We start from the raw sequence: 15,480 nt of genomic DNA on the forward strand, positions 1-15,480 counted from the left end.
TGTTTGCTGTGGGTTTGTCATATATGGCCTTTATTATGTTGAGGTAGGTGCCCTCTATGCCCACTTTCTGGAGAGTTTTTATCATAATTTGTTGAATTTTGTCAAAAGCTTTTTCTGCATCTATTGAGATGATCATATGGTTTTTATCCTTCAATTTGTTAATATGGTGTATCACATTGATTGATTTGCATATATTGAAGAATCCTTGCATCCCTGGGATAAATCCCACTTGATCATGGTGTTTGATCCTTTTAATGTGTTGTTTGATTCTGTTTGTTAGTGTACTGTTGAGGATTTTTGCATCTATATTCATCAGTGATACTGGTCTGTAATTTTCTTCTTATGTAGTACCTTTGTCTGGTTTTGGTATCAGGGTGATGGTGGCCTCATAGAATAAGTTTGGGAGTGTTCCTTCCTCTGCAATTTTTTGGAAGAGTTTGAGAAGGATGGGTGTTAGCTCTTCTCTAAATGTTTGATAGAATTCACCTGTGAAGCAATCTGATCCTAGCCTTTTGTTTGTTGGAAGATTTTTCCTCACAGTTTCAGTTTCACTACTTGTGATTGGTCTGTTCATATTTTCTATTTCTTTCTGGTTCAGTCTTGGAAGGTTATACCTTTCTAAGAATTTGTCCATTTCTTCCAGGTTATCCATTTTATTGGCATAGAGTTGCTTCTAGTAGTCTCTTAGGATGCTTTGTATTTCTGCAGTGTCTGTTGTAACTTCTCCTTTTTCATTTCTAATTTTATTGATTTGAGTCCTCTCCCTCTTTTTCTTGATGAATCTGGCTAAAGGTTTATCAATTTTGTTTATCTTTTCAAAGAACCAGCTTTTAGTTTTATTGATCTTTGCTCTTGTTTTCTTTGTTTCTATTTCATTTATTTCTGCTCTGATCTTTATGATTTCTTTCCTTCTACTAACTTTGGATTTTGTTTGTTCTTTTTTCTCTAGTTCCTTTAGGTGTAAGGTTAGATTGTTTATTTGAGATTTTTCTTGTTTCTTGAGGTAGGCTTGTATTGCTATAAACTTCCCTCTTAGAACTGCTTTTGCTGCATCCCATAGGTTTTGGATCGTCGTGTTCTCATTGTCATTTGTCTCTAGGTATTTTTTGATTTCCTCTTTGATTTCTTCAGTGATCTCTTGGTTATTTAGTAACGTATTGTTTAGCCTCCATGTGTTTGTATTTTTTACGTTTTTTTCCCTGTAATTGATTTCTAATCTCCTAGTGTTTTGGTCAGAAAAGATGCTTGATATGATTTCCGTTTTCTTAAATTTACCAAGGCTTGATTTGTGACCCAAGATGTGATCTCTCCTGGAGCTTGTTCCGTGTGCACTTGAGAAGAAAGTGTAATCTGCTGTTTTGGATGGAATGTCCTATAAATATCAATTAAATCTATCTGGTCTGTTGTGTCATTTAAAGTTTGTGTTTCCTTATTAATTTTCTGTCTGGATGATCTGTCCATTGGTGTAAATGAGGTGTTAAAGTCCCCCACTATTATTGTGTTACTCTCGATTTCCTCTTTTAGAGCTGTTAGCAGTTGCCTTATGTATTGAGGTGCTCCTGTGTTGGGTACACATATGTTTATAATTGTTATATCCTCTTCTTGGATTGGTCCCTTGATCATTATATAGTGTCCTTCCTTGTCTCTTGTAACATTCTTTATTTTAAAGTCTGTTTTATCTGATATGAGTATTGCTACTCCAGCTTTCTTTTGATTTCCATTTGCATGGAATATCTTTTTCCATCCCCTCACTTTCAGTCTGTATGTGTCCCTAGGTCTGAAGTGGGTCTCTTGCAGACAGCGTATGGATGGGTCTTGTTTTTGTATCCATTCAGCAAGCCTGTGTCTTTTAGTTGGAGCATTTAATCCATTCATGTTTAAGGTAATTATTGATATGTATGTTCCTATTACCATTTTCTTAATTGTTATGGGTTTGTTTTTGTAGGTCCTTTTCTCCTCTTGTGTTTCCCACTTAGAGAAGTTCCTTTAGCATTTGTTGTAGAGCTGGTTTTGTGGTGCTGAATTCTCTTAGCTTTTGCTTGTCTGTAGAGCTTTTGATTTCTCCATCGAATCTGAATGAGATCCTTGCCGGGTAATCTTTTTTTTTTTTTTTTTAGCATCTTTATTGGTGTATAATTGCTTTACAATGGTGTGTTAGTTTCTGCTTTATAACAAAGTGAATCAGCTGTACATATACATATATCCCCATATCCCCTCCCTCTTGCGTCTCCCTCCCACCCTCCTTATCCCATCCCTCTAGGTGGCTGCAAAGCACAGAGCTGATCTCCCTGTGCCAGGCAGCTGCTTCCCACTAGCTACCTGTTTTACATTTGATAGTGTATATATGTCAATGCTACTCTCTGACTTCGTCCCACCTTACCCTTCCCCGCTCCGTGTCCTCAAGTCCATTCTCTACGTCTGTGTCTTTATTTCTGTACTGCCCCTGGGTTCATCAGAACAATTTTTTTTTAGATTCCATATATATGTGTTAGCATACGGTATTTGTTTTTCTCTTTTTGACTTAACTTCACTCTGTATGACAGACTCTAGGTCCATCCACCTCACTACAAATAACTCAATTTCGTATCTTTTTATGGCTGAGTAATATTCCATTGTATATATGTGCAACATCTTCTTTATCCATTCATCTGTCAGTGGACACTTAGGTTGCTTCCATGTCCTGGCTACTGTAAATAGTGCTGCAGTGAACATTGGGGTGCATGTCTCTCTTTGAATTATGGTTTTCTCAGGGTATATGCCCAGTAGTGGGATTGCTGGGTCATATGGTAGTTCTATTTTTAGTTTTTTAAGGAACCTCCATACTGTTCTCCATCGTGGCTGTATCAATTTACATTCCCACTAACAGTGCAAGAGGGTTCCCTTTTCTCCACACCCTCTCCAGCATTTGTTGTTTGTAGATTTTCTGATGATGCCCATTCTGACTGGTGTGAGGTGATACCTCCTTGTAGTTTTGATTTGCATTTCTCTAATAATTTAAAATATTTTCTTGGCCGCACCGCACAGCATGTGGGATCTTAGACCAGGGATTGAACCCACACCCCCTGCATTGGAAGCACAGAGTCTTAACCACTGGACTGCCAGGGTAGTCCCCATCTCAAGTTTTAGAACACAGCTTTACCATCCTTTAAGTTGTCACGCCTTTTCTCATTTTATTTTTATCTTTGAGAGTCTCTGCCTCTTTTTTTATATATATAAATTTATTTATTTATTTATATTTGGCTGCGTTGGGTCTTCGTTGCTGTGCGTGGTCTTTCTTTAGTTGTGTCGAGCAGGGGCTACTCTTTTTTTTTTTTTTAGGGGCTACTCTGCGGTGCGTGGGCTTCTCATTTTGGCGGCTTCTCTTGTTGCGGAGCATGACCTTGAGGCGCGCAGTCTTCAGTAGTTGTGGCATGCGGGCTCTAGTGCTCAGGCTCAGTAGTTGTGGCTCGTGGGCTCTAGACCGCAGGCTCAGTAGTTGTGGTGCACAGGCTTAGTTGCTCCGCAGCATGTGGGATATTCCCGGACCAGGGCTCGAACCCGTGTCCCCTGCATTGGCAGGCGAATTCTTAACCACTGCGTCACCAGGGAAGCTCCTCTGCCTCTGTTTAAACCTCTATTATCTTCCTCCTTTTTCTCCTGTCAGCCTCTCTCCCTCAACATCTTTCTTTTCTGCTGCTCAGGTCCCCCCACCCACAGCGTGGTCTCAGCGTGTTGGATACTGTCTGTTCTGGAAGTCCAGACACCAGGATGGTGAGTGTCTTGACCAGAGGAGGAGATGCTGGCTCTACAGCCCCACAGTGTCTAATTGTGCTGATTTTTTCAAAACACTTTTCCTCATGGTTAACATCAGAGTGTGCTGTTCTTATCACACTAATAGTTCTGCTCTCCTGAGTAAACCTGAAGCTCCATTTCCCAGAATATCCTCTGTGCCCTTCTCTCTGCTCTCATTCAGGCCCATGTCAGTACAGGAAGGAGGACTTTGAACATGGGAATGCTGTATCTGAAGACACATGTTGAGACAAAGTTGAGGGAAGAACTGAGTCATGGGAGCAAAGCCCAGGCTTCTTTCTCCCCCTTCTTCCCCTAGCATCTCTTTGCCTGGGCTTCCTTCTCTGCCAGGGAACCTTCCCCAGTGTCATCATGGGCTGGAAGAGAACCCATAAAGGTCAAGACATCAAGTCAGCTTAAACGTTAGATGCTCTACTGCTCTTCCTCACATGCAGCCAAGTGGGGAAAAAAGATGGGGAACCATCTTCTTACAGCCCAGGACTTTATAAACTGGAAGAGACTTAGAATTCATTGCATTCAGCTCCTTCATATGAAAAGTGAGGAGGCTGTGATTTCTCTATGGTCAGCCGAGACGGTAGACCTAGAACACAGGTCACTGGGCTTCCAGCCCAAAGAGACGCTAGGCCTTTTTCTCCCCTTACTTGAGAGCCGTCAGACCTGCTTACCAGAGGGAGTCTAGGGTATGCCCCATGAGCTGGGTTTGCTGCTGGAAGGAAGCAGCTTCCTTCTCCCTCTGCAGCCTAGGCCTCGAGAGCTGGTTCCAGCCCTTGTTCCCTTAGCCCTGGGGCTCAAGGCAGGACCATGGAAGTAGCTTGGGTAACATTCTTGCCAGGCCCTTGTGACATTAGAGCTAGAGCAAGTGAATGAGACTGGGACGGGAGGAAGTGTGTCCTCTGAGCTGGAGTGGCAAACCCTTTCTGGTCTGGTGCCTCCCTCTGAAGGGAGAGTTGGATTCAGCTGCTGAGTGTCACCAGGAGTGACTGGTCTCACAGAAGCAGAGCGATGAGGAGGGTGAAGTTGGTTAGGAAGTACTCATGGGGGAGATCCTTCTTCTACCCTATTGGTTTCTCTGCTGTTACAGCATCAGGAGTAGGTATCTGAACTGCAAGGACTCTGGGGGTTACAGGGTAGGCAGAAGGGCGGCCAGCTCGATGGTCAGAAACAGGGTGGAGGTGATACCCTTCCTCTTACAGCCTCTTCTTGTCCTCCTCTTGGGGCAGGACCCCTCACCCACACAGCTCATGAAAGACTGACTTGTGGACAGGAGGGTGCGGGCTGTCACCCTGAGTATTGCAGCTGTCCTCTGCACACTCAGGTCTCACGGAGGCCTGAGTGTCTGGAGGCAAGGCTGACTGACATTTTGATATTCCCTTTCATGCCCCATGCTCTTTGCCAGCCCAGAAATGGGTGGAAACCTCTAGGAGACTGGCCAGGTGGTACCTGGGGCCTGTCCCTTCTGCCACCCACCTGAGGCTTACATGTGTCCCTGATCTGGCCCCAAGTATACTGAGGCAAAAGTTCTCTCCTTTACCCACAGCTGCAGTTAGAGCTGTGGAAACTGAAGAGCATGACAGTTTATCATTTTCCTTTTTCCTCATGCCCATTTTTCTTTTTCTTTCTTTTGGCTCCACCGTGCGGTATGTGGGATCTTAGTTCCCCGACCAGGGGTCAAACCCGTGCCCCCTGCAGTGGAAGAGTGGAATCCTAACCACTGGACTGCCAGGGAATTTCCCGTTTTTCTTTTCCTCACTTGGCTGCATATGAGGAACAGAATGTTACCTGGCCAGTCAGTCAGAGGCTGCCAGACATACTCATGTGGCTCCAGAGGCCTGAGCATGTTGGGGAAGCAGGTGGGTTGGTCTGCATGTGTTGATCGCTTTCTTTTTCTTTTTTTATTTGGTTGTGCTGGGTCTTAGTTGCGGCAGGTGGGCTCCTTATTTGCGGCTCGTGGGCTCCTTAGTTGCAGCAGGCGGGCTGCTTAGTTGCAGCTCGAGGGTGCCTTCGTTGCTGCTTGAGGGCTCTTTAGTTGCATCTTGCCGGCTCCTTAGTTGTGGCTTGCTGGCTCCTTAGTTGCGGCACGTGGGCTCCTTAGTTGTGGCATGTGAACTCTTAGTTGCGGCATGCATGTGGGATCTAGTTTCCTGACCAGGGGTCGAACCCGGGCCCCTTGCATTGGGAGCACGGAGTGTAAACCACTGTGCCACCAGGGAGGTCCCGATCGCTTTTTCAGGAGGTGCTGAATTGGACTTGGTCAGAAGTGTGGCCATGGGTGAGTGTGGAAGGCCTTGCTTCTCCTTTGTGAGCCCTGTTGGAGACCTCCAAGGGGCCACTATTCTGGAGGTCAACATAAGCCCCTGCCCCACTGTCAGTGGGCTGGCTCGAGGACCACCTTCCCGTGTTTGTCCTGTTTGACTTCCCGCTCCAGGTCCCTCAGTGTGTGAGGGTTAGGCTGGGTGCTATTGCACAGCCCGGTTCTCATGTCAGGACAGCTCGAGTCACATTGTCTTAGGGGACCCACCTGCGCACAGTTCATCAAAGATGGGGAGAGCTGGGGCCTGCCAGAGAGGGTGGGCAGGCCCTCAGACTAATGAGCCCATCAGCATTCCTCACACTGCTGCCTGTACCAGGTAATTGGAGAGGCGAGCGCCTGGGGGAGGAGGAGGGGCAGATCAATCCGGCTCACTTTGGCGATCATGGCAACAAGCAGCAGGGGTTGACAGCTGGTGTGAGCCTGTGTCACTCTGGAGGTGGAGATGCTTAAGCCCACAGTGCGTGTCTAGTGGGAGGCCCATCTGGGACTGCACTGGACTGGTTTGGAGCTGCAGGGGGCCTTGGTTTGTTTGGCTGGGTATGGTTATGAAGTGGGGATGCCTCCGATCCATCCGTGTTCAGGTTCCTGACTTGTGAGTCCTGGTTCGCCACTTTTTATTCTGTCATTTGCAGAGGAGTTGCCTCTCTTCTGGCTTGACTGGACCAAGGGCCAGGGGCAGAATCCATGTCCCAGCCCTGTTTGGCTGGCCTGGGCTGGCAGCTGTGTCTTGGAGCTGTCCCACCAACAGGCTAGGCTGAGCTGCAGTGTGTTCCCCAGTGATTTCTCCTTTTCTTGGAGACCATAAAAGCCGCAGTGCAGCACAAGCACAGGTATTCCCATGACCTGTTCCAGCTCTAGGTTTGCTTTGTCCATCAGTGGCCCCATTATGCCTGCGTCTCTCCATTTCTCAAATGAGTGACAGGGGCCACAGTGTGTCTGTGGTCTAGATTGGCTGGCCCCTCACAATGGCTCTTTGTGTTCAGGTGGCAGCAGCAAGCCATGGGGCTTTTTTGAACTGAGAGCCCACAGCTACTGTGGCAACTGTCTAGTCCAGTCACCCTGCATGTCAGCCTCAGTATCAGAGCCCTGAGTTACACAGGCCTGCAGGGAAATGTGGACCAGGCTGCCTGCGTGGGAGGGCTGTTGCTCCTTGCTCTCCCTCACTGCTCTTAGACAGCACGGGATTTATGGGCCCTAACTGCCCTCCTCCTGGAGGCCAGTCGCTTGCCAGGAATCACTGGGAGCTGGCCCATTGGTGAGGAGGACCCTGTTAGGTGGCTGTTTAGAAATCTGGGCTTTCTGTGACTTTCTTCCAGTTCAGCTCAGTAAAAGTTGAGATTTGCCTTCCAAAGGGCAAGTAAGGATAACAACTACAAGTAGCTCCACCCCTTCTTCAGGACTCCAGATGAGTCTTTTCCTTGTTTCCTACCCCACCCCACCCACTGCCTCCCGGTACATCGACATCAGTGGGGAAAGGCATGAGGGAAGAGTTGGGGGTCAAGGAAGCCTGACTGGGGGTAGTGATAACTGTGTTAGTGTGTCTGCTGAGTGGGCATGCAGCTACCCCAAATGTGGGCTCTCAGACTTTCCGGAGCCCCTTGGAGAGTGTGTTCAGGGGCTCCTCAAGGTGAAGGGCACCATGGGGTAGAACAGTTAGACCTCTCACCAGACAGGAAGGAGGGTGATAGGACACCTGGCATCCCAGCCAAACCACCTGGAGCAGGCTTAGCAGAAGTCCTAGCCACCCACCCTTTGGAGAGTGTCAGAGCCCGTGCCAGAGTGCTCCCAAGAGATGCAGGGACTCGGAGAAGTGCTGCATCTGCCCTCCTTCAGCAGAGTAAGTCAAGGGCCCGGGCATCTGAGCCCCACATCCTGGAAGCAGCTGCAGGAGAGGGCACCCATCAGGTGCCATGCATGGGCTGTTTACTCTCTGAGCCTCTGTCTTCTGAGTGCCTCCTGTATGCCCGGCACCAGGCACTGGTGAATAGCTAAGCATGGTCAAATGGGAACAATAAACTTGAAATTATTCGAATAGTTGCTTAGCACTGGTGGCTAAGAGAGGCAGTGTGAGCAAGTGTCCTTTAACCTGAGAACCTGAGGATTCAGCCAGGTGAAGACAGTTTGTGCAGGCTGAGGCCCTGAGACAGACGGCTGTTTGGTGTGTGGCTGAGATGAGGCAGCCGTGGGTGCATGTAGCAGAGCAGGCTTTGTGCTGAGGAAAGAATGTACTAAAACGAGGCTGGCACAGGGTACTGCCAGGAGCCCCTGTGTGGCTTAGAGAGGTCATGCAGACATGAGAAGCACCCCTGAGAAGGGTCCTAATCCCTGCTGGGCTCCCAGGATCCCCCTGCCATCCCAGCACATGGAGAAATCTAGTTGCCTTGAATTGTTTCCTTTTCTCCTCATGGCTGAGAGGCTGAGGCTGAGGCTGATGCAGAGAATGCAGTGATTATTTTGGCCACTTTTTCAGTTGGAAGGGAGGGCAGACCCTGTTTCTAAGGACTAGGAAGTGGCTCAGTATGGGCATCCAGTGATGGGAGCTTAAGTCCGGCTCAAGATATGGTGGAAGGTTTGGGTCGTTCTCATTAAATCGCCCTGAGTTATGGTGGTCCTGGTGTAGGTTGGGTGGTCTTGACGGGGGCCACCTCCTTGAACCAGGCTTTGAGTCCAGGGCACCTTTGAAGTTTGCTCCTCAGGGAGGGGGTGGATCCTTCTCCTCCTGTCACATTCCTTGTCACTCAGAGAGCAGCCTCTGCTCAGTGGCCTGGGTCAGCACTGGGTGGGAAGGGGAGGCCCGGAATGCTCTACGTGAGAGGAGCCGGGCAGTTCCTCTCTCTAGGGGGAGAGTGCAGGGCTACTGGACAGGTCTGAGTGCTGTGTAGGTGACATCATCGGGATGTTCAGGGCAATGTTGAGTGTGCTCGCTCTAATGCTTGTCCTTGGCTTCTAGCCCTGGCCCAGTGTGTCCAACCTGGCCAAGGACTTCATTGACCGCCTGCTGACGGTGGACCCCGGCGCCCGTATGACGGCACTGCAGGCCCTGAGGCATCCGTGGGTGGTGAGCATGGCAGCCTCTTCGTCTATGAAGAATCTGCACCGCTCCATCTCCCAGAACCTCCTCAAACGCGCCTCCTCGCGCTGCCAGAGCACCAAATCTGCCCAGTCCACGCGTTCCAGCCGCTCTACACGATCCAACAAGTCTCGCCGAGTGCGGGAGCGAGAGCTGCGGGAGCTCAACCTGCGCTACCAGCAGCAGTACAATGGCTGAGCTGCCAGGCTGGGGTGCTGACATGGCATGGCCCCAGCCTGGCCACACATTGCTGTGCCATCTGGGCCCACCGCCCTCTCTAGAGATAGGTCTGTATGGTCAGTGGTAGGTGAATGGCCCCAGCCCCTTCTCTGTGCCTTCAGCAGTCCCCATCTTCACCCTGGGCCTGAGTCTGGTGCGACAGAGTGGAGGGAGCCCTGGGGCATACGAGCCCCCTGAACGGGGAGCCTGGTCTGGCACTAATGCTCCTTTTGCTGGACAACTGCTCTGGTACATATTGGGGGAAGGGCAGGATCTGGCCTTCAGTCTCCTCACCTCTTGGCTCTTCCCTAGACCAAAGGAGCATGCAGTGCCAGGTAGAGGGTGTCCTGTGGTCCCAGGACTCTTTGGGACAGTTACTTCTGGAATCCCCCCTTTCCTCTACCAAGCCTTCCTGTCTGCCCTCCCCCTGCCCCACATTCCATGGCATCCTGATCCTCATGATTATGCTCCAGTGAGAGGCCCAGGTAGGCCCACAGCTTGTGCCTTGGCTGGACTCTCAGCCCCAGGCTAAGTCTAAACAGCCTCCCACCTCCCAGCCAAGATCTGTCTTCCTTCATGGTGCCCCTGGGGACCCCTCCCGGCCCGAGGACTTGCCAGGATCTCTCGTGGTAGGACCGTGGAATGGTCCTTGGCCCTCTGGACTGTGTGGCCATGTTGGTAGCAGGCTTGCTCCAGGCTTCAGCCTCTCTTTGACTATGAGAGTTCCTGCCCACCAGCCTACTGCACTCAGTGCCTTCTTTACAGAGCCTACTATCACCTCCCTCTCCCCCTTGGATGCCCATTCTATTCCCCAGGTGCCTCCTTCCCAACTGTGCGGGGTTAAAAGGAGCCCCACTGCTGCTACCTGGGGGATGGGGGCACCTGGGCCAAAGCAAAGGGCAGGGGCTTCCGAGGGAGAGCCCCATCAGGATTCCAGTGTCAGCCTGGGTTCCACCCTTGGTGTTGCCTCTCCCTTCAGGTGCTGCTGTTCCCTCCTCTGCAGCTGCATGAAGGAGCCATCTAGTGTCTGGCATGAGTATGGGCGGCCGAGGAATGAGCACCATGCTCTCCCTTTATCCTCCAAGAGGAAGTCGGAAGGAAGGAGCTGCTGCATTGAGGGAGGGTCCCCGGGGTGCTCAACCCTATCCCCTTCTGCTGAGCTTCTGCGCAGCTCCCCCTGGAACTTAGCCATACTGTGTGACCTGCCTCTGAACCCTGAGTGCCTGGGGCACTGACCTTCTCACGGTGGCCTTGCTCAGTCCAGCCTGTCCCTGCTTCTTTTCACAGCATTACCCTTCCATTCTGGGCCCCGCTGAATCTCCGTCTGGAGGGAGCCCCTGCGAGAGGTGGGTGGAATTGGGTGGCTGCTTTCCCAGAGGTCTGAGCCAGACCATACCGCGTCAGTCATGGTGCCTCCCCACCACCACAGACGGGGCTGGAACCCAAGCCCTGTCCCTCCACAGCTGCTTTCAGTGGGTGGGAAGGAGCCAGGGCCCAGCTTTAGCCTTAGCTGGACTGCAGGTCCCCTGCCAGCAGGGAGGGTTTGGCTCTTAGTTCCTCCCAGTGGGTTCCCTTGGGCTAGGCCCTCCTCTTTTTGCATGTGCCACCTCCAGTGGGAAACCAAGCCAAAAGAGACCACTCTGGGCCAAGTCATTCGTGCCTTGTACACCCCCTCCTCCTGTCTCCAGTTCTCCTAGCACAAGGCAGTGGAAAGCCCAAGCCCCATGGCCTCAGAATTCCCCCTACTTCCCCCAGTGCCTCTGGGGATTTATTTCTTTTGGCCAGGATGGGCCTGGTCCTGAAGGTAAGACGGAGGGAGTTTGGAGACTTGGGCCTTTATGCCATGGGCTGTGGATGGAGAATGTGCAGTTATTTATTTTGTGTACTCAAGTTTGTAAATGTATCCTTTGTACTCAATAAACAGGCTGCCTTCCCCAGGGAAAGCTGCCCATTCATTCCGACAGCCCAGTCTCTTGCTGTGGACAAGAGGTTGCCCAGGAGGCGGTGGGGAGGTGGGAAGAGCCCAGCCTGGTCACGGCTAGTCTAGGAGGATCCTAACTCCTCAACACCTGCCGTGCCAGAAGACAAACTCCGCTTGGGGAGTGGGGCCCCCAAGAGCCTCTCTCTTTTTTTTTTTTTTTTTTTTTTTTTGGCGGTACACAGGCCTCTCACTGTTGTGGCCTCTCCCGTTGCGGAGCACAGGCTCTGGATGTGCAGCGGCCATGGCTCACGGGCCCAGCAGCTCCGAGGAATGTGGGATCTTCCCGGACCGGGGCACGAACCTGTGTCCCCTGCATCGGCAGGCGGAACCTCAACCACTGTGCCACCAGGGAAGCCCTAGCCTCTGCTTTTCCCTGAACCAGGAAGACAGACAGGCATACACAAGAGGACAGAGCCTGGGGTCTTTATTGGACTGAGATGGGGAGAGGGCCTGTGGTGGGCTTGGTTGTAGGCTATGATTGATCCAGGTACTGAACTTGCTAACCTGAGTGTACGTGGCAGGCGCGCACATGTTGCAGTTATTGGCGCCCCAGGAGACAATACCAGTGAGCACCCACATGTCCCCCTTCTGGCAGACAAGCGGGCCTCCACATTCACCCTGATGGAAGGAGAGGGGAGAAGTCAGTGTGGAGGGTGGGAGTGCCACAGGACAGTGCAGAGGACAGGACAGGGTGCCAGTGCTCACCTGGCACGAGGAGGCCCCGAGGCCCCTGCACAGATCATAGAATTGGTGATGCGTGAGCCCCAGTATTGCTGGCCACTGACTCACGGTGACCAGGGGCAGAATCACCTGCTGCAGGCGTGCAGGAGTCACACTGCCTGTGGGCCGGGAGTGGGTGGTTAGGTCCCAGATGACTTGTCCCCACCCTGCCCTCCCACCCAGAGTTTTGGCCCAAATTCCTACCCGCACCGCTGAGGCGGCCGCAGCCAGTGGTGACACGTGAGGCCTTCAGGCAGCACCTCATTTGAGGAAGCCAGGCAAACTGGTGAGATGTGTGTTGTGTACTGGGCTGGGGAGGCGAGCTTTAGTAGCATCAGATCGTTGTTCATGGTGGTGGGGTTCCAGAAAGGGTGCGTGATGGCCTGCGGAGCCAGGAAGGGGCCATGCAGGATGGGGATGGGCACAGGCCCCCAGTGTGATGGGTGCTGAGGGGACTAGGCCAGAGCATGCTCCGAATTCCTCACCCCCAGAGCCCACACACCTACACTGCCCACTCTTCCTTCCCCATCTGCAGCCCAGGCACTGACCCGCAAGATGGACAGAACCTGCAAAGGCTCAGCGCTGGATGATAGGTCATACTCGCCCAGGATGACAAAGTGGCAGCCAGGGCTGCAGTGAGAGTGGGGTTGGGCAGCCACAAGGAGGGCAGAGTGACAAGAGAGGGGCCTCCAGGGCAAGGGCGTGGGGGGGTGGGGGCTGGGGGCGGTGCAGGTAGAAGGGAAGCACTCACACAACATTGCAGTGGGCAGCAGTGACCACCCAGGACTGACTGATGAGGGAACCACTGCAGAAGTGGAAGCTGTTGCTGTCCTGGGGTCAGGGGTCAGAAGTGGGCGTGGGCCCAGGCTACACCCAGGCATGAAACACCTGAAACCCTGCCCCACCCCCAGGGTGCATGTACCTGCAAGGACACCTGCCAGGGCCACGAGCCCAGCACTGCATTCTCCCCATTGACAATCCTCTGGCTGAAGCTCAGCACCGGTCTGATGGCAGGAACGCCACAACCTGACCATTGGGCTGGTGAGGACCTGCTTCCCACATCCCAGCACACCTCTCCTCTCCTCCTCCTGGGTGCTCCCAGGCTGTGCCCCCCAAGAGGGGTCCAAATCAAGAGGGCTCATCACTACCCCTTCTCACCCTGAGCACCTCTGGGCCTCTATAGCTATCTCAGTTGCCCCCATCCAACCAGTTCCCAAGTTCTGTTCATTCTTCCTCATCTCTCTCCAACCTACGCCCCACCATTCCCCAACTCCACCCCACCCCTGATCCCAGGCCATTTTTCTCCCTGTCCCCAGGAATATTCCTGTCTCCTTCCTAGCCTCTTCACTCCGTCCAGACCTCAACGGTCCATACCCCACATGCAGCCAGAAGGCTCTTCCTAAACTACACGTCCAACCTTTGCTTCTCAGCTTCCTAAACCCTCCCCGGCTCTTGGGCCCAGCCCAAGCTCCTGTCCCATTTGTGAGACTGGCCCCTGACCCCCTCTTGCCCAGCCTTGCCACATCCTTTCTCCTTTGCCCACTCTGTCCACCTGCTTCCCTTCTAGCCAGCCTGGCCCCTGCCCTGAGCCCCTGAGCAGGAAGCCTGGGCTACTGCTGGGAGCTGGGTTGCCCTAAGGCTGTTCAGTCAGGGCTGGGCCAGGCCCACTTACCCAAGGAGGAGCCAAGGAGGAGCCAAGGAGGACCAGGGTAAGGATGAGGCTGAGCAGCAACACTGTGGCAGGCGTGAGGTTGAGAACTGGGCCTGGCTTTATGGTTCTCTTCATCCTTGAGCCAAAGTCCCAGGACTGAGGCCAGGCAGCTGTGGAGGTTCAGCTCCCTGCCATTATTCCTCCTTGCTCTAGGCAGGAGGAGGGTCTCTTTGGGTCAAGGTCCTCCACTCAGGCCTTGACTTATCAGACAGAGCCCAGGTGTGAGGCTCTCACCTCCTCCACCTCCCAAAGCCTGGCCCCTGACTGGATCCCTGAACCACCTCACATCCCAAATGTTGAGCACCAGGTACCGAGGACTTGTGGTTAGACTTAACGGTAACCACCTGGTGGCTGGGATCAGGGAAGTCTCTCAGGGCTATCAGGAGCACCAAACTCACAGAAGCCTGCTCAGCACCCAGGGGTGTTCCTGACTGGTAGAGGGAATGTCCACCTGCACCGGCTCTGCTGTGGAAGGGCCAGGGCCAGGACGGGGGTGCTGGCGGGTTGCAAATCCTAACATATCACCTCAGTGATTCCTCTTCAACTTGGAATGGGTGTCACGGTTTGCTCAGGGAGATGCTGACTCTCCCGCCACATGGTGTGTTTGGACCCAAACCTTCATCTGTCTGGCTCCAAAGCCCACACTGTTCGTGATGAGATGATACACCTAGGAGGGGCCTTGTGCACAGGAGGGCAAGGTATGAGCCCTTGGTGACTGGCCGATCCTAGATGGAGATCAGGGGTGGAAGAATGACAGCCATCAAATCTCTGACAGCCTCCAGGCCTTGGGGCTCCCATGGACAAGCCCCTGGTATCTACAGTCCATTCACTGTAGAGCCCCAAGGTGAGCCTGAACCGAGGGAGAGAAGACACCCCTGTGTGCAAAGTTGCAACAGGTAAGTTGGCTTGCCTCCTTCTAGGGGTGTGAGGGCTTTGGCTGATTCCAGAACACATCAGTCAAAAAAATGAGTTAATTGCTGACTAGAGGGAAGGATAGATAGATACATGGTAAAGCAAATATAACAAAATACTAATTGTAAAGTCTGCAGTGGGTATATAGGTGTTCAACTTTTTTCCAGATTTTATGTTTTAAAATTTTCATAATAAAATACTGAGGGAAAAAGCATAATCAGGGACCCAGGGATGTCCAGCCTGGAGTAGACCCTCCCCAGGGGTTGGGCAGACTCTCTCTAACAGTTCCAAAGCTCCAGGGGAGCTCAGCCATTCTCTCCCAAGGCAGGATGCTCCCACTAGCACCCTGCACCTGGGCTGACACTCAGTGAGTGCTCAGCAAAAGTCTGCTGGATAAATGTGTCATATTATCTCTCCCCACATGAGCCCTGTGATCCCTGGCACCCAGAAAACTTGGAGTCAATCCCCTTAGTCACAGCCCAACACGTGCAAACAGAAGCTCAGCATCATGTTAGCACCTCAGGTATGCCTGGTCATCAGAAGGGTTTCACAGATAAAGCCGTTGTAGGGGTGAGGAGTGCGCTTGTGAGAACTTGCCCTTGGAATAAGGGAGCAGCTCCTCCACCGGCATTTTAGCCATCAGTGGGGATGGGGGGGGGTCTGACTGAGAGCTGTGGGCTGTGTCCTTGGCCACTGATGAGCCAGGTAAAGGCTCTATGTGGGGGCAACACATAGGGCCTTTTGGGTTGTACAACAGCCCTCAGTGG

The 15,480-nt window shown here is 52.1% G+C and overlaps 2 protein-coding genes across 4 annotated transcripts in view; one reads left to right on the forward strand and one right to left on the reverse strand.

Moving 5' to 3' along the window:
* The window catches only part of PSKH1 (protein serine kinase H1), a 34,557-nt gene extending 23,205 nt beyond the window's left edge, over nucleotides 1–11,352 (forward strand). For all 3 annotated transcript variants that reach the window (XM_022583422.2, XM_089903239.1, XM_022583420.3), the window contains one exon: nucleotides 9,051–11,352. In XM_022583422.2, coding sequence (XP_022439130.1) covers nucleotides 9,051–9,368 — 318 coding nt within the window. In that variant the 3' untranslated portion in view covers nucleotides 9,369–11,352. The remainder of the gene's footprint in view (nucleotides 1–9,050) is intronic.
* Nucleotides 5,364–15,344, reverse strand: CTRL (chymotrypsin like). The gene is given in 10 exon segments (XM_089902480.1): nucleotides 5,364–11,988; nucleotides 12,076–12,095; nucleotides 12,098–12,146; nucleotides 12,148–12,209; nucleotides 12,295–12,326; nucleotides 12,328–12,473; nucleotides 12,639–12,720; nucleotides 12,842–12,921; nucleotides 13,013–13,227; nucleotides 15,311–15,344. Coding segments are annotated over 10 exon segments (1,008 nt in total). The 3' UTR covers nucleotides 5,364–11,700.
* Nucleotides 15,345–15,480: the final 136 nt, after the last annotated feature.

Source organism: Delphinapterus leucas, chromosome 20 (genome assembly GCF_059928025.1).
Source record: "Delphinapterus leucas isolate spDelLeu-1000000601 "Yukka" chromosome 20, BTC_Dleu_Yukka2, whole genome shotgun sequence".
NCBI lineage: Eukaryota > Metazoa > Chordata > Mammalia > Artiodactyla > Monodontidae > Delphinapterus > Delphinapterus leucas.